General features: G+C 44.2%; 1 protein-coding gene across 3 annotated transcripts in view; it reads right to left on the bottom strand.

The window, feature by feature from the left end:
- grh (grainy head) overlaps nucleotides 1–18618 on the bottom strand; it is a 242857-nt gene that overhangs the window by 22918 nt on the left and 201321 nt on the right. For all 3 annotated transcript variants that reach the window (XM_033483077.2, XM_033483079.2, XM_033483081.2), the window contains exons 5-6: nucleotides 11994–12354; nucleotides 8723–9106 (exon numbers count right to left, since the gene is read on the bottom strand). In XM_033483077.2, the coding sequence (XP_033338968.2) occupies nucleotides 8723–9106; nucleotides 11994–12354 (745 nt within the window). The remainder of the gene's footprint in view (nucleotides 1–8722; nucleotides 9107–11993; nucleotides 12355–18618) is intronic.

The following is an 18618-nucleotide window of genomic DNA, read 5'->3' on the forward strand; positions in this document are numbered from 1 at the left end:
TCTCGTTTAGAAAATAGAGAATCGCTTCTCGTCATTTACATGACTGACGTAAACCGAATTTCATTAGGATCTGTAGGATCTACGATGTTAGAGGAATGATCGTTACGTTTAAATTTTCACTTTAATAAAAATTCAATTTTCTATCGATTTTATGGGATTTTCCTGATTGCCAGTCTTTTCTTTCATCGTAACAAATGCTTTTGTCGAATCATTTCAATTGCTGTTAGGCCGTGCATGTGTTGAGTTCACGAACTGGTACGTTAATAATAGATTTACGAACGCATCAGTGCACAAAACAATTGAATCGCGTTCGAATTATGGTCGGCCATCCGAACCGAGTAATCATCCTTGTGCATCGTTTACCGCGCTTCCTTCGTGGCTGACAATCTACGCGTCGTGGCACACTCGGATTTTCTAACTGGATAATATGTCTATATTTACAGTCAATACAATTCATCAATTCTTCGCACACCTACACATCGGAACGTTTACATAAAAGATCTTTCGATTTTGTGGAATTTTCTGGGGGGTTTCATCGCAGTGAAAAGAGAAGTTTCAGTCTCGTCTGACCGGTTTTTGCTGACTTCTTTCAATTACTGCCGGCATAACTGCAATAATATGAAAGAAATTGCGATTTTGCGAATACAGTAAATTCTCTCTAATTGACGCTCAGAAAAATGGTCAATTTGGGGAGAGGAGATACGATTATTCAAGCCTTGCGGGGCTCGTTCTTATAATTGTTGACAATTCGTAACTATGAAAACAAACCGCAAGGCTCGAATAATCGTATCTCCTCTTCCCAAATTGTCCATTTCCGTGGAAAATCCGAGCGTCAATTAGAGAAACATTACTGTAGTTTGATACTTAGTCCTTCCCGAGGAGCTCCGCGGATCGCGAGCGTACAATTATCACATCGTTGAGATTGAGCGAGCAAGGCGTTACGACCATTGGAATTCAATTTATCGCGGGGATCGCAACAAGCAGCAACTTTCCCATAGGGGAAGGAAAGGGGGAAAAGTGGACTGGGCCGAGTCCGCCCTGAAGTAGCCGACGGCTTATCCCCGTCGGGCAGAGGTCGTTCCGCGAAACAAAGGAGGAAGAAGCCCGGGTAGAATAGAATGGGGGCCTTGCGGTCTCGTAAAATTGGCCGGGACCGGCCGCGCGTGCTTCCAGCGGAGGTTTGTTAATAAGCGGTCTCCCGAACGGTTTATTCCCTCGTACGTCTTCATGGAGCGGCTCGCCTCGAATGTAACGCGGTTACCATAAGCTCGTTACTCGGGCTGACGAACGGCATCGCGGAAGCCATCCATCGAGAGCGTTGGTCGAAGCGGAGGAAACGGATCGCGCTAGTTTTTCCGCGGGCGAACGACGCCGGCCAATCGGCGGACCAGCCCCCGCCCGGCTCCCATCGGACGCCGATAAATTAATACCGCGTCGATCCGTAATTAGAAATAATGCTCTATTCCACCGCGTCCCTCTAATCATTCGGCCATTTTATCGCGAAGCCGCCGCGCTCCGTTGGCTTCCGACTAATTATGTTGGAAACGGTGTGCAGAGCTTCCACGTTCGATCGCGCTTGCAGGATAGATATCCAGCCGCGGACGGCCATCGCGACGGAAAAACGAACGCGCCGAGCAGCGGCTCGAGATAAACACGAACGAACGAACGAACGCCTTCGCGATTAATTGCCCCGCGATCCCCGGTGACGGCGCTCGAGCTTTTTCTCGATCGATTCATCTAATTGCGTCGCGCGGCCGGAATCGCTCCTATGCTCCTATACGCGCGTATATGCTCGGACTATTATGCATTCTTCCCTCCTCCCTCCGCGGCCGATGATGCCAGGCAAGAACGCATGTGCTCGGACACGTGTTTCCACGTGTTTCTTGCACGGTGACAGGCAATACACCCGTGTGCACGCCTCGAGCGGAATTACGATCGGAACAAAGTTTGGTGTATTATTAGCCGTGTCGAACGATCAAACGATCGACATGATCGAGCCGCTTTTTTTTTCCCGGCCCTCGCGGTTTTTTTTCACCGCGGTCGCTTGGTTTACGCGCGGCGACGACGGTTACGCCGCCGCCGCCGTTGCTCCGTTGCCGATCCTCTCGTGTTCTTTTGGTCGGCTTTCTATCCAGATACAAAAAAATTCGCGCGGTTTCTTTATCGTGCCCGAGCCCGCAGAGAGTCGCGGAAAAATTGGAGCGCGGAATCGGTGATTCCGATTTAATGGATCGAAACCGGTGATTTCGGTGATTTAACTGGCGCCGAGGTCGTGGTGCCGCGTTCACGGTAACGTCGAATCGCCTGAATTACCTTAATGTCGCTATTAAGGGGAACAGGATGAAAGCATACTTTGTTGCAACATAATGACACTTCGTATTAAGCCGCAGCACCTGCGCGGTCGTCTTAATCGCTTCATCGAAGTATGTATTATCCGTGGACCGTGTGGACGTTCTCAAGGAGAGTTTGATTTTTTTCGTGGATTCTTATCGGCGTAGTGAAATGTTAATGGCACTCGCTATCGTAAATGTTTTCATGCACTGTGCCGTAAATGCATAAATATCCGCAGTTCGATCCGCATTCCTTGCAATAACCAATCATGTTCTCAACGCTCGTCGTTCGGGAACAGAAAAAAGTGGCAAGTCGATCTGAGGCCAAATCAGCTCATCAGCGATCTAATTTCTCAGGCTAAGTACTAGTAGGGTAATTGAACCGGTTACTGCGGCGTGACCAATTTCTCTGTCTTCGGTTTGTTTTCGGACATGATTAACTTTACAGTTATCGAATAAGTAGGCATATTCTCTATTTTTGAACGAGGACGCTGCTCTGTCCACGAATTCGAACGCGACGAGGGCTTGTTTGTATTCGATTGCAAATTTTGACCAGCTTCGGCGCGCAAGCTTGGCGCGGAAAAGCTTCCGCGAAGTAACACGTGACTCAATAAGTCTCCGGTCTGACACATATATGGCAACACTGTTGACAAACCTATATGATTTCTGGATGGTAGCATTCTTCAAACGATACATGTCAAAATTTCATGACATTTTGATGATTAGTTTACAGGTTACAGTGGTTTTAGTGACCCCAGTTTTGTAGTTTTCAAAACAATGGTTAGAAAAGAATTTCGTGTATCGATTAAACATTGTTTTTTGATGGGGAAAAATACTGTTGAAAAATACTAATAAGCGTTAAGAAGACTCTGCGCCAGGGAAATCAACTATTATTGACTGGTATGCTAAAATTAAACGCGGTCGTACAAACACCGATGATGCTGAACGCTCTGGTCGCCCAAAATCGGCAGTTGTTCCGAAAAACATAAAAAAAGTCCACAAAATAGTTTTGAAAGACCGTATAGTGAAATTGCGTGAGATAGCTGACCCCTTAAAGATATCAGAAGATAGCGTGTTTACAATTTTACACAACAATTCGAGCATGTGTAAATTGCTTTCGAAGTGGGTGCCGCGTTTGCTCACACCGGACCAAAAACAACAACGTGTCGACGATTCGGAGCGCGGTTAAGCGATGGTTAAATTGAACGAATTACGCTTCGAATTGCTTCCCCACCCACCGTACTCTCCAGATCTAGCCCTCAGCGACTACTGGCTTCTTGCAGACATTAAAAAGATGCTCCAGGGAAAGAAATTTGGCTCGAATGCTGAAGCGATTGCCGAAACGGAGGCCTATTTTGAGAACAAAGACGAATCGTTCTACAAAAAAGGAATCGAAAAGTAAGAGGAGCGTTGGAACGAATGTATCACTCTTGAAGAAGAGTATGTTGACGAATAAAGTCGAATTTCTAAAAGAAAAATTTGTTTTTCTCAGCTAGACCGGAGACTTATTGAGCGATGGGCTAGACCGGAGCGATTAGGTATCGCCGAGGGTATCGTCTTTACAGTAAATCGTGCGCCCGCGGCGTTTCTGTCGCGTAATTTTCGCCGCGTCCGGTGCTTCCACGCCGCGCCATAACCGATTCATCACTCCCACGCGCGATTCGGTTGTCGCTAGTAATCGGCCGCTTCCGGAAACATTAATCGTGCGACGGGGGCAGAGCGGTTTATCCGCGCGAGTAAGTCATTAGCATTGCGGTTGACATTACGAATTAGAAAGCACGCGTTCCGTTCTGCTCTGCTTGCACGCCGCAGCAAATAAAAGCCGGGGCTCCTCCGAGTAACGTCGACGCGCGTGCGTGGCAACAAGCCGCTTGAAAACCGATACGTCCGCGAGGTAATTAAAATATTCATATTCGAGCAGCGCGCGGCACGAGACCCCGGTGAAATTCGTTTTCCCGATCGGCTCGCTTTTCGCTCGTCGACGTCTTTTTCGGTCGCCGATCGTTTCGCTCCGCGAAGCAATTTCGGACAAACCGGCCGGCGATAGGCGATTTCCGCAACACCTCGTGCCAACTAATTAGTCGACGCACTGTCTAGGCGAAGCTTGCGATTATTGTGTCACACATTTCTCGGCGGAATTTGTTTTAGCGGTTTGTACGAATAGAAGCAGCAAATTCTTTGTTTCGAGTACACGGGCACACGAGTTTGCTCGGAATGCACTGTCAAGGGAATTCGCGATTTTGGTCGGTAATTAGTGGAGCGGGACTGTGTCGAGTCCTACTTTATTTGTAATCGTAAGCTGCTTTCAAACGGTTTAAATAATAGTGCCACGTGTAGCGCAGACAGTAACAGAAGCACAATACCGATCATAATTAATTTTACACGCTCGGTGGTTTCGCAAAGGACACTAATTGACGTTTCTGGTCGTACACGTGGCGATAATTAGCAGCAGATTTAGATTGATGTAACTGTATTTCCATATTATCGCGACCGTAACGACAATCGTTACATAAATCTCCATTGAAAATCTTGCTTCGAGTGGATTCCGTGCTCAAACTTGCCTTGAATTCGTAAACAAACGCGTAGACAAATTGACGTTATGCGAGCTCTATCATTGCTGTTTTAAATATCGCGTTCAGTGATTCTGCGAGTATCTCTGACTTTACGAAAGAATTAATTGCTGTTTCAATGGTCTGTTTTGAAAAAATACCGAAGGACCAGAGAATAATCGAAACATCGTCAATCTCAGTGGTCAAAAATTTCATGAGGAAATCGGTTCGTGGCTCGTGCTTCGTTAATTTCCAGAGGAAGTAGAAACGTCATTACGTAATAGTTTTCTGATCTTGTTGTCTTGTTCTATATACACTAATTTAACGTGCATCGCTACATGAAGTTTTCCAAGATTTTACTTAAGGAAGTATTCTGATTCAGAAGTTTGCAAAAAACGAAACTTTTAATTGCAAGTTTTTGGACTGTATGCTTTTAAAAACATTGCTGCAAAATGATCGTGTTTAATTCGTAAAAATAGTGGAGTTATAGATATTTTCAGACACAATATCTTAAGATCTAATTACCCTAATGACACCTTCAGACATAATTTTCGGTAGACTCGTTGCTACCGTCGCCACTATAATTATCAATAAATCTTGATTTTCTGTAATCTTTCTGTACGCCAGAAAGCAGAAAGAAAGCTGCGAGAACAAAGCTTGTACAGTGTTGGAATCATGTCAGTCCGAGAAACACATTTTTCATTATAGTCTTCGTTCAAAGAGATGTATCTCGGAGAATTCTAAATATTTTCGCTTCAAACAAATATACAATGTTCTATCGCAAGTACTATGAAAACTGTATGCAAAAACCAATGTAAGCCATTGTAAAAAAGATCCCAAAGAAGACTTAAGAATGAAATATTGAAATACTAAAAGAGATTACAAATTATGGAGAATCTCTTTCGAAGGAGTCGCTAAAGAGGCCCGATGGGAGCAACGTTTTCGTTATAGCGATCGACGATCGTGAAGGGCAGCTTTTCGACAGGAACTTTCCTTTTCCACCCACAGACCGGAGCGCAGGCGTAACGCGTTCGCGACACCGTGTAAAAGAAGTGGCCCCGTATTATACGATTCTCATCGGGTATAAATAAATGTGTCAGTATCCCGGCGAGATATGCGTTGCTGATTATGTAAAACGCTCGTGTCGTATACCGGCCCCGTGTGTTAAGTCCTGTTCCAAGAGAGCGTGCAGAAAATTATTGCACGTGGAAGAAGTTATATCTAGCGAGATGGGAGGAGGGGGGGCACGACGACGACGACGACGATAACGGGTTAACGGTAGGTGTTGTCCGATTAATTTGTTAGAAGCGATCAAAACATCTTTACGGTGTCTGGGCACGAAATCAACGCGATGGAAAGTGATCGCGAGGGGAGCTGGGCCCGTTCCCGGGGAAAGTGCACGTGCAAATATCGAGGATGGTTCTGCACGAGTGCCACTTAAACGGTCACCAGCAACGAGATTATCGATCACCTACCTTCTATAGCGACCGAAAATGTTACTCCACGTGTTATTCCATTCTCAATCTTTAGCCTTGGCCACATGCTAATTCGTATTTCTGCAGAAATTCTCTTTTTCTTTTTAACCAGGAATTTCAATCGGTTAAAAAGTTATTATATCTCGCGTTTCGCAATCCATTAAATATTGAATTAGAATTTAATAAATATATAATATAATATATTATATAATATATAAATTTATAATATAGTAAATTTAAACTTTTGCACATTGTAAATGTATAAAGTTGCGCGTCAAAGTGGAGTACAAAGCAAGAAAATCTAAAGAATATGTTAACTAGATAAACTTTCATTAGAAAGTGGATCAAAGCTCCAAATATCATGAAACAAGTCTAGAAAGTAGTTTTAATAAATTACTTCTCTTGTACAGAATGTACTAACAAACGATCATTTAATTAACATGTTGACTGTCAAATCACAATCTTCAAAATTCTCGTAATTTCAAACTGGAAACTCGAAATTAAACCTGATCGAAGAAACTCGTAACTCAGATATGACAAACGTGCAAACAACATGTTAATTGTCATCCATAATTGTCATCCAAGAATTCTATGTTTTAATGCACATCATTTCACAGACGTATCTGCAGCGGTGTGCATAATTACAGACTCGAAGTAACTTTTACATTGTTACTGATATTTGAACAACCCCCCCTCCACCACCCAAACAAAAAACTATACAGTAATTTATCCTTAATTCGCGCTCAAATTGCGCACAAAAATGGACAATTTAGAGATACGATTATTCGGGCTTCGCGGCTTGCTTTCATAGTTACCAATTGTTAACAACTGTACAAACGAGCCGCGGGACCCGAATAATTGTTCATTATTGTGCGTAATCTTCGCGCGAATTAGGGAGAAATTACTGTATTCGTACATTTCTATTTTTTATTATTTCTAATACAGAAATATACAAATACAGTAATGTCTCCCTAATTGACGATCAAATTGTCCACAAAAATGGAGAATTTGGGAAGAGGAGATACGATTGTTCGAGCCTTGCAGCTCGTTTTCACAGTTGTTGACAATCGATAATCATAAAAAAGGAGCCACAAGGCTCGAACAATCGTATCTCCTCTCCCAAAATTGTCTATTTTTGTGGACAATCCGAGCGTCAATTAGAGAGACATTACTGTATGCCGCTTAAACATCACTAAAAATGTAAAAATTACCTCGAGTCCATAATTATTCACACACTACTGTGTCACAATGTAATCCCAAAGTGCAAACCGAGGAAAGTATGAGTAAGTAGAACCTCGATTATCCGAACAAATCATGAAAACCCTCAATTTTGTTCATCCCTCAATCGTTCATGCGTTACTTCCGATAAGATCGTGGATCTCCATGCCAAATAAAAACATAATCTACATCGATTGAAAGGATCGTTTTCATAGAATAAAAGCAGTAGAACAACGTTCTCAAACATCTTTAACCAGTTAGCTATGTTTGACGAGTATACTCGTCATGGAGAAGTGACAGTATTTTGTGTCATGACGAGTATACTCGTCATGCGTAAAAAGTTAGTGACCATTGGCTATTTAAATTGTAATTTTAGTGAAAACAAAAACATATTCTCAAATTTCAAGACGTTCAGAATATGTTCGACGTGCCAAATGCTAATATATTAGGTCTACCGGAAAGTTCTGTCCGTTTGAGAAATGAAAGGAAATAATAGATTTTTCATAAATTTAGTAATATTTATTGTATAATATAATTTCCGTCGTTACTTATGACCTCTTGCCAGCGTGACGGCAATTTGTGAGTAACATTTTTAAAAAATATATGTCTCAAATGAATAGGTACATATGTATTGAAATTTGCAATGACATTATCAGACAGAACTTTCCGGTAGACCTAATATTTCGTTCCTTGCTTCCTTGCTTGCTTTTCTTTAACTGTTCTAAATATTTGATTTCTTCTGCGTATTTCGTATATTATGTATGCAGTATATGTTAATGTCAAGCGAACGAGTAAATATTAATAATAAAATGGTTAATTTCATAAAATAAAACCGTGTTTTCGATCCAATATTTTAACAGCGACACTCATTCTATGTTCGACGAGTATACTCGTCGTCGCTTAGTTCTCGCGACGCGTGTAGGTACGCGTTCTAAAAGAGGAGGCGCCACAGCGAACTGGTTAAATTTCGAATGCACAAACTCTGGCAGTCTACTTACGTATCGCCGGGCTGTTTCCACGTGAAACGTTTCGACCGCGAGTTTCGCGTTTCGGATTACCGAGATTCCGTTGCGGCGAATAAGACAGGAACCGAACGGCGCGCCGAAGGGTCGCATGGCGAACAAAAGATCGGGATCATTGTCTGACTAACCTGATGCAGCGCCGTGGGTGGATGATGATCTTGCCTGGGTGTGACCGCGTCGGCGCCGATGCCGGAGTCGGGGCTGGGAAGATCAACGGTCAGGACTTTGCTGCTGCTCGAGGACGAGCGTATCGCGTGTGTCGTCGCGTAAGAGCTTGGCACAACCTCGTACCTCGTGTACGAAGCGGTCGTGGTCGACAACGAGGACGAGCTCGAGGACGCCAACGGCGGCAGAGCGTCCCCGGTGACGTAGACCGCTGTCGCGTCCTGGTGAAGACCGGTCGGGTTCCCAGCGTTCGCTGCGCCCGTCGCCGAGGTCGACGTGTACGCCGTGGACTGCAATCGGGGGCTGCACGAGCTGTAAGGGTCGTAGGGGCTTCCGTACTGTTGCACCTGTAATTGGTGATTGATTACTTCGATGCGCCGGCTGCGATTACAAGCGGGATTGATGGATCCTCCGATCGTTTTGGTCGGGCCGGGCGACCAGCGGGAAGTCGTCGGCCAGGCGTCGTTCTTTTCCCCCTTGTTGCTGCTCGGGTGACGTGCCTCATCGATTATCGACTTTCGATTTTATTACTCGTTACCGGAAATAATGCGATTTAAAGGCTCCGCGGTTCTGCTTACGAAACAACCTGACAAGCTCCAGGCTTTCTTCACGCTAGGTTTTACAGAGGATGTTCTCTAGTGCTATACAGGCTGTTAAAAAATACTGTTCAATCAACAATCGAAAACTCGCCTGCGGTTACAGGATTGACCCTTTGCGCTCGAGTGGTGACTCCGAGGCACCGCTAAAATTTGTTATACCACGTTCTAAGATAATTTTTATACTAACGAAGTTAACGTCACGCAAGACACAATTTGATATGCATAAAATGCACTTTGTCGTACAAAATGAAAATACTACAAGTCGGAAAAATTATTTTAGATTCACGGTTAAAATAGCTTCGAGTGCGAAGGGTTAATATTCAAATTTGGCATGCGAATTTGCGATATTCAAGGAAGCAAGATGTACAAAGTGATATAAAATAGTTGCATATACAGGGTATTCAGAAAAAAACATTCAATATCTATATGGTATATAGATATATTGTACTGATATTGTACTGAGTAAAAAAGCTTTAGTAAACATAGGTCGAAAGGTTAACCGTTTCTGAGATATAAGCATTTTTGTTTGCTAGTATCATGATTGACTTATTTATAGGAATATTTAAAATGCCTAGCGTATTCCTCGCCGATAAATGACTTAGAAGAATTACGTAACCGAATCCACTATGCTTGTCAAACAATTCGACAGAAATGTGGAATTTTCGAGAGAGTTCGCGAGTCTGCAACGAGAAAATGCAAAGCGTGTGTAGAAATGGATGGTGGACGCGTGGAAAATCTTCTATAAACATCGAAAATTCAGTAGTAAGTCAATCATGATACTAACAAATAAAAATGTTTATATCTCAGTTGACCTTTCGACCTGCGTTTACTAAAGCTTTTTTACTCAGTACAATATCAGTATAATATATCTATATACCATATAAATATTAAATGATTTTTTCTGAACACCCTGTATATGCAAGTATTTTGTATTACTTTGCACACATTTTGCTTCCTCGAATATTGCAAATTCGCATGCCGAATTTGAATATTAACCCTTTGCATTCGAAGCTATTTTAACCGTGAATCTAAAATAATTTTTCCGACTTATAGTATTTTGATTTTGTATAACAAAGTACATTTCATGCATATGAAATTGTGTCTTGGGTTATATTAGCTTTGTTAGTATAAAAATTATCTTAGAACGTGGTATAACAAATTTTAGTGGTGCCTCGGAGTCACCACTCGAGCGCAAAGATTTAATCCTCTAACCGCAGGCGAGTTTTTGATTTTTCGGTATAAAATCGTGAGTTTTAGGTTGCTATGCAGATACGTCCTAAGAATTAGATTAACAAGTTAAGCGCGGAGCCGATTATGCAGGATTTTCCGTTTAGGTAGTTCCGGTATTATTTTTTAATCTTGATACTGCTGCTCTCATGCGTCCATGCCGTCCAAACGATAGGTTCGCAGCCAGTTCCTGAGAACTGACGCCGTTCAAAAAAAGTACACTGTCGGCCCAAGAGGACTGACACCGCCCAAACAGAAAGTCCACTGTCAGCCCTAGGGGGCTGACGCCGCGCTCAACGTGTAAAAAAAAGATATAAAGTGACAAACAAAAGTAACAAAATTTTAAAAACACTTAATATTCAATAAATAAAGTTCTTTCTTGCAAAATTTTATAAAACATTTAGAACGCGAATTTAACCTACGGTTGGAGGGTTAACAATTCCTCGTTGAAATGAATTTAGAATGTTTGATAGATTATAATCGAAACTTAACAAACACGGCGCAGATTCGTGTTTGATCGCGACGTTTTTCAGGTATTTTCGCTTTCGCTATTTATCCTGTTCTTTTCGGTCCCGTTGTTTATCGTGTTCTTTTCAGTTTCGCGAATTATCGTTGTCCTGATTGGTCCGTGGTCGTGTTTGAAATCGCCTTAGTTGGAGAAGTTCGAAACTGTCAGTGGCAGTACAGCGTCCTATTGTCTCGTGTCGTCGATGCTCGTGATTTATTCATGAAAGATCTTCGTTTAGGTCCGTCGCACGCGATGTCCGTACGTTTGAATCGTGATTGCGACGATCGTGAACGATCTGACGTAACAACAATATATTGACTTGGATATTTACGAAACACAAATTTTATGTATAAATTCTTCAACAAAAGGAATCTTTATTAATATTCAACGTAAATGTAAATGAAAGGATTTGGAACCCGTCATTTTGACAGGTACAGAGTTAACCTAGTGTCAACGACTCGTGTCACGATATACGACGTAATACTTCACGTCGAAAGTAAACAGTTTCCTTCCACGGTTATGATTTTTAAAAGTTTTTTTCCTCGTTAACAATTTACCGGAAGGAACGAGCTCGTCGCCGGTCTAACACGATGCAAGAAATGAACAAAGTACGTGTGTTCTTTTGAGAAAAATTAGTACCTTACTAGGGTGAAATAGCGGCGACTACTGTGAAGGCACAATGGTAGTTTGCGCAGCTCATTCACCGGCGGATAATATCCAAGTACAGCGGCTCACCGATTAGCACGCCCACTATTGTTGGACCGAGCAGCAAAAGGGCGAAGGTATTGTGAAAGAGCAGAAGACTAAGAAGAAGAAGAAGAAGAAGAGGAAGGAAAAGGAGAAGAAGAAGAAGGAGGAGAAGAAGAAGAAGAAGAAGAAGAAGAAGAAGACGAAACTCACCTGCAGCTGATGCTGATGATGATGGTACATCCCTGGTGGCGTGGGACTGTCCGGCTGGGCCTGTTTGTGCCTCTTGCTGGACTGCTGCGCCCCTCTGGAGGAGCTGAGGTCCTCGGGTTCCCTTTTGACGCCGGTGATGCCCGCGCTCGAGGACCCGTCGTGTCTGAGGGACTGCGGGCTAAGCGGAAGCGGAAGGCCGCCTTGCAGGCTCTGGCCCGGACTGTGGGACTGCTGGTTGTACTGATGGAGGAAGTGGTGTAGCTCCCCTCCCCCGGCGCCTTCGCCGCCTTCCATGCGATTCGCCGAGCCGGAACCGGAGCCAGGCGCCTCCTGCACCAGCAGCTTCGGGCCCATCACACCCCTTCAACAGTCCGTGAAGAATCGAGCTTTAGCGGGACCCCTCTTACTCCTGACCGACTTTTCGAGCTCCGAGGAATCGATCGAGTATGCTAAGTACGCGTGGCGAATCCGCGACGAACCGCGCGTTGCCTTCGATCGTTCTCAAGTCCCCGGGGGTTCGATGGTTCTCGGGATTATTGGCAGGAAGCGGCGGGACCTTCTCGCATCCTTGACGCATCTCGTCGGTAACATTAACTTGTTGTGTTTATTCCGGATGTCGATTTTTCGGAGGGACGCGTATTTTATTCGGACGCGTATTATTCAGGGATTCTCTATCGGAGGTCTTTCGTTTCGAAATTGAATTACCATGGAAGGCGAGACAGTGCTAGAATTTTCTACGTTCTACGATCTTGTAGTCGGAAATCAGGGTTTTCGCTATACGGATGGGCAACTCGAAATCTCGAGAAATCCTTGTAACACGGTTCTCGAAACTCGGAACTTCGTGCTATTTTTGTGATTCGGGCGAATAATAATTTGTATAAAGAGTTTATATACGAGAATATCGTGACGATATGAATTTACTTTTATTTAATTAGTAGTTACTAATAATCCAACTAATTCTTGTTTAGACTTTAGACACATTTTAATCGGTACGACTGCACCAATTCGTTGAAATCGTTGCTATCGAGAACAAATTAAATTATAACCACAATCAATTCTTCATCTAATCGTGTTCAATAAATAATTTGATTCTCTGGGAAGAATTTGTCAAGACTGTGGTTCCTGACAAAATACATACTTCGTGGACAAGAAAGGAAAGGAAAGTTTCGAATTCGGGTTTCGCGAATTTCATTTCGGGTTTATCTCTGATTTCAACGCGTGTCTTCATGCCTCCGAAATCAATTTATATTATTGTCCAAGAATGTAGAAAACTGTTTTGCTGCCGAAGTTAACGAAAATGCTGGTCGACAAATAAGAACGGCACTGCGACAATTGGATCAACGATTTAGAAAGAGAAAAAGCCGTAAAGAGTAATTCGATTAGATTGGAAATGTGACCCAAAGGTTTGTCCACCGACGGCTTATTAATTATGTTGTCCGCAGCCGCGAGGCGAATCGCCGCGTAATTAATTAACGACAGATAGGCATGCGCTTATCGTTTATATTTAGTAATGATTGGAGACCATTGATATTTCTCCGCGGGTGTCTTTATCTTGATTTTTATCGTGAAAAGCAGCCTCTTGCGAAACGCGAGACGCGCTCGAGCCCGGCCATAACGCTATTGACGAGACACATTACGTATTTATTCGCCGTGACGGACCTTGAAAATCTATGAATTAATTATACTTTTCTCGAACGTCATTACGCTGGCAGCGCGATGATAATCGTCGCCGCGATGGTAGTCCACGATGACAAATGTGCCGCAGAAATCGCGGTGTCGATCGAGATGCCATCGCTTCGTCATAAACGCCCGATCCCTGCCATAAATCGCTCGGCTCGTTAGTTAATACCATATTAACATTATAACTTCCCACGAGCCGCGAGAATCAGCCGGCTTCGAATCGCAAACGATTCGAACGGACGGCGAACGAACGGCCGATCCAATCATCCGACACACGAAAGCCTATTATTATCCTGATCGGGATGGATTTTATATTACTCTGAAACAATATTTCCAATTAACTGTAAACATATGATTCGATAAAACGTTTGGCATCGTCGATTCTCTGTTAATCTTCCCATGCGCAGTTTTTATCTTCCGTGCGCCGATCTAAGTGTTTTCTTGGAAATCGGACGTTTATTTTGTTTACATCGATTCTCAGCCTTTCATCTACTTTTCGCAGTAAAATTCATTATTGCTGGGATCTTTCGCGACGTTTGATTCTTTTGATTCACTTTTGTTAGACTTTCTTTCAAGTAGAACCAACTTGTACGTGTTTTCGTTCATCATAGATTTATAAAAGAATTTAGCCCTGTGCTACTGGAGATGATTCGACACGCTTAAATTTTTAGGCGCATGGACGTCTATGTGCTTCGCACTATACATATACAATGAACAGTTTCCAAGTTTGTCTACGAGTTCATACTTGGACAGTCTTTTCACCTTGAAAAACGTCAGAATTCATCGTTATATACGTGCTTCAATTTTCCAGTTTTCGAATGGACGTCGCAAGTACGAATTCCCACGAACGAAAAGAACGCAGCGAAAAGTCTCCTATAAAAGCCAAAATCATGAACACCGAAGGATTCGATCGATTTACAAATTCGACAATAATATAGTACGACAGAATGTAACGTCTTTACATAAAATCCTTGAAAGAAGTACTTTAATTCTCCGGTTCCCGAACGGACGTCTCGGAAGTATGAATTTTCCCATGGACGTGGGAACACAACAGAGTGTCCCATAAAAGCTCTAATCATAAACTCCACCACGCCGAACGAATTCACGTGCACGCGAGCCGATACAGTCCTCGATCATCTGAAATCCTAGCACAGCACCGAATCGTTTTACAGCGGCGAGAAGGTCCGTTAAAAAGTTTATGGTAACAGGCTGCAACAATCGTATTTTCCGCCGAGTCCCGGGGCACTCTGGGAACGAAGATATCGACGCCGCATCTGCCGAATACGCCGGCAATAAAATTTTCTGGGCGCGGAAACGCGATTCGCCGAACGGTCGTAGACGGGGTAGAATCGAGAGGATCGCGGGGCCGGCATTATGCGAAGTAGTTAACATGTTATATTTAGCATGATAATACGTATCCACAATACGGGGGACCCTTATAAACTGCCAACGCTCTCGGTGCGCGCACTCCGTCTCCCTCTCTCTCTCTCTCTCCCGTTCTCGCGCATTCTTTTTTCCTTCCCTTTTCGTTCCATTCCACCATCCCTGGTCTCGTCCTTGCCGTGTGTGTGCCGTGGCAACCTCCGCCAGGTTCACCGGTCTCCCTCTCTCTCTCTCGCTCTTACTCTCTCTCTCTCTTTACACACCAACAACACTAGAGTCCTCGTGTCTCTTTCGTCCTCTTTCTGCCCGCTGAACATCGCCACTGTGGTACCTACCCTACGGTCAGATGCTCCCGTACAATGGCTCTTTTTTTCCACATGATACCTGATCTCTCTCGTCTAACCCTCTCTCCTCTCCCCCCTCCATCGCGCTCCCCAACCCGTTCGTTCTCTCCGTCTTCGTCCGGCATCGTCTCGAGGCCAGAGATTCGACGGAGGAAAAAGGGTGACACGAGTGAAACACGAAGAAAAGAGTGAGAGAGAGAGAGGGAGAGAGAGGGAGAGGAGACGCGTCGCGTTGTCGCCCTCGGCACACTTGTGCCCGAAGAGGTGCGGATTGGAAAAACGACCGGTGAACCCCGGTGAAGCCTCTCCGCGTTGTCCTTTCCGTGATGGAAAGCTGCGACTGTCATAACCGGAGGCCATGGCCTCATGAATTCGGCTTACGTGAAATGGATCCCGTAGCCGCGCATGCTCGTTCCGCGGTGGTAATGCGATGCTAATCCGTGATGTAGCACCGGAGATTCATGGAGATCGCGATCGCAGGGGTAAACTCGGCGCGAATACCTTCGATCGGCCGTAACGCCGGAAAACACGATGCTGTTCGCTCGGCTGACGGGTTAATCCGTTCGAGCATCGCGATCGAAGGATTCTGACACGTACACCGACTTGTTCGGCCGGTGAATAATTCTGTTTGCGATCCAGCTGGCTGCCGGACGATCGTTGAGCGATCTACGCGCCGCCGCAGCGTACCGCGATTTTATTAGGTTTTGCTGAAATAAATCACCGATCGCCGTTCTGTTGTTGGCTTTAGCGCGACTCCGCGGCAAACACATTTTTTCGCGTATGTTTATTATGCGATACATCATCTCAACGCGTCGGGCTAACGCTTAGCGTCTCATTTAGCCGCTGTTACGAGCGGGCCTCGCGTTTTATGGATTTACGGTAAAAGTGGGTAGGTGAACTTTGAAACGGGGAAACAAAATTCGTGCCGATAATCTTCATTTCGCACGACGATCCCCGCAGCTTCGTCGCGAGTTACTTTTTTATTAGTTCGCCTGACTCGAGCGAATCTTGTGAACGCGGCGATGAGAACAGAGCAAATTCGTGGAACCATTTTGCATGAATTTCATTAATTTAGGACGCGACGCGGTATTGGTTCAAACCGCAAATTTCGTAGAAACGAGACGAGCCCTTAAAATTGACGATTCTAATTATGTTTCCCATCGTGAATCGCGTTCTGTATCCATAAACCAAGTTCGTGAAATCAGTGCAAGATACGACATACAAGTTTGTTCGTAATATTTACTTTAAGATTGTGGTTGGTTCAATTTTGAGTACATGATAGAAGTTGTTTTATGGATTTACGGTAAAAGTGAGTAGGTGAATTTTGAAAAGGGGACACAAAATTCGTGCCGATAATTTTTATTTCGCACAAAGATCCCCGCAGCTTCGTCGCGAGTTACGTTTTTATTAGTTCGCCTGACTCGAGCGAATCTTGTGAACGCGGCGATGAGAACAGAGGAAATTCGTGGAACCATTTTGCATGAATTTCATTAATTTAGGACGCGATGCGGTATTGGTTCAAACCGCAAATTTCGTAGAAACGAGACGAGCCCTTAAAATTGATGATTCTAATTATGTTTCTCATCGTGAATCGCGTTCTGTATCCGTAAACCAGGTTCGTGAAATAAGTGCAAGTTACAACATACAACATTTGTTCGTAACATTTATTTTAAAATTGTGATTGGTTCAATTTTGAGTACATGATAGCTTGATTCGCTATTGATTCCTCGACCAAGCATGCAGTTTCGATTACGCGCTAATCGAGAGATTTACTAATCAAGGGGTATGCTCAAGTATTATAACTTGGGCGGTTGAAATTAGAGAAGACGCAGCTGATAGTAGAAAGCAGAGAATTTTCGGCCAGTTAGCGGGGAAAACGTTGTATTATCGTGAACGAATGTAGCAACCGTGTAGCGAAGTTCAAAGCGTACTTTAGATGAAAAGTAATCTCATGTAAACGTATCCTCCGACCGCCGCGCCGGCGAGGTACGGGATTGAATTACAGGGAACGTCTTCAGCCTCGAAGAGTGAAGTTCTAGAAAGATACCAACGAGAAACCTCTCTTCGCGTACCGAGCAAATTATATTAATATGAAATAGAGACTCCGAAGCACCGCGCGGGCGCGCGCGCAATAAAACGCAAAACGTTGGACATTCTAATAACTCTGCGAACCATTCGAATCAATTACCCTCGGCCCGTACGTAGTCGCGCGATCGGCAGAAAGAAACCAACGTAACCGACGAAACCGCTATCTATAATTTTCGATGAATCGTAGCAAGTATGCGCGAGAGCTTGTGCGAAGTATAATTTCTGAATGAAAGTTCTTCTTTCACGAGCCGCCGAGAAATTCGACGGGAGAACGTCGAGATTCCTCGGCGCTCGATGGCCTCCGGCACAACTCCATCGATCATTAGATTCTATGGATCGTTCACGATCGGCTGGAGATTCTGAGAAACTTCATCGTTTTCCGAATAGAAAGAGAAAAATGATGGAAACGTCGATATCGTCCGAGCCGTAGAGAAACCCGACGATCGTTTACCGAACGAGCCGAGAGTTGGGTGCCAGCCAGTCCATAGGGAACTTCAATTTCCTCCTTTCCATTTCAATAATTTATAAAACAGTCGCCGTAAACTCGCGACGACTGAAATCAAGGACTAACCGCGCGGCGGCCGTTACCGCGTCGCGAACTGTCGGCCCGTTATAATGGAACTAATAATTGCATTGAAACGCGACGACTCCTGTTAGGAATTCCGCTAACGGCCAATATTTTCGCGCGCAGCCCGGCAAAACAATAATGGCGCCGTGCCTTTCCTGTTTACCGCGTCGCGACTGCCTCCAACAATTATGTAAGGTGTATCACAAATTAAACGCGGAGCTGCTTAATGGCGGCGCGGGTCGTTCGCGGAAGTTAGGCCGCGAACTATGCGCCTCTGACGCTATCTACGATGACGTAAATTCCTGGGAACCGAGGAAAAATTGCGGACTTTAGGACCAGATCAATCATCGGTTAAATTCGACCCGACGGTAACGTTCCAGCCTAATCGACGTAGCTCGTTACACGCTTAACGCACGCTCCGCGTTCCCAAAATTTATTTTCAACTCACACGCTTTCGCGAGTTTAACCTGCCGCTGTCTCACAACGGCTCAAAATGTCCGATATTTCTTTTTCATCGAACAAGCGGCGTTGTCACGAGAAGAACGAGATTAACGATTAATTA

This window comes from Megalopta genalis, chromosome 8, assembly GCF_051020955.1.
Source record: "Megalopta genalis isolate 19385.01 chromosome 8, iyMegGena1_principal, whole genome shotgun sequence".
In the NCBI taxonomy this organism is placed as follows: domain Eukaryota; kingdom Metazoa; phylum Arthropoda; class Insecta; order Hymenoptera; family Halictidae; genus Megalopta; species Megalopta genalis.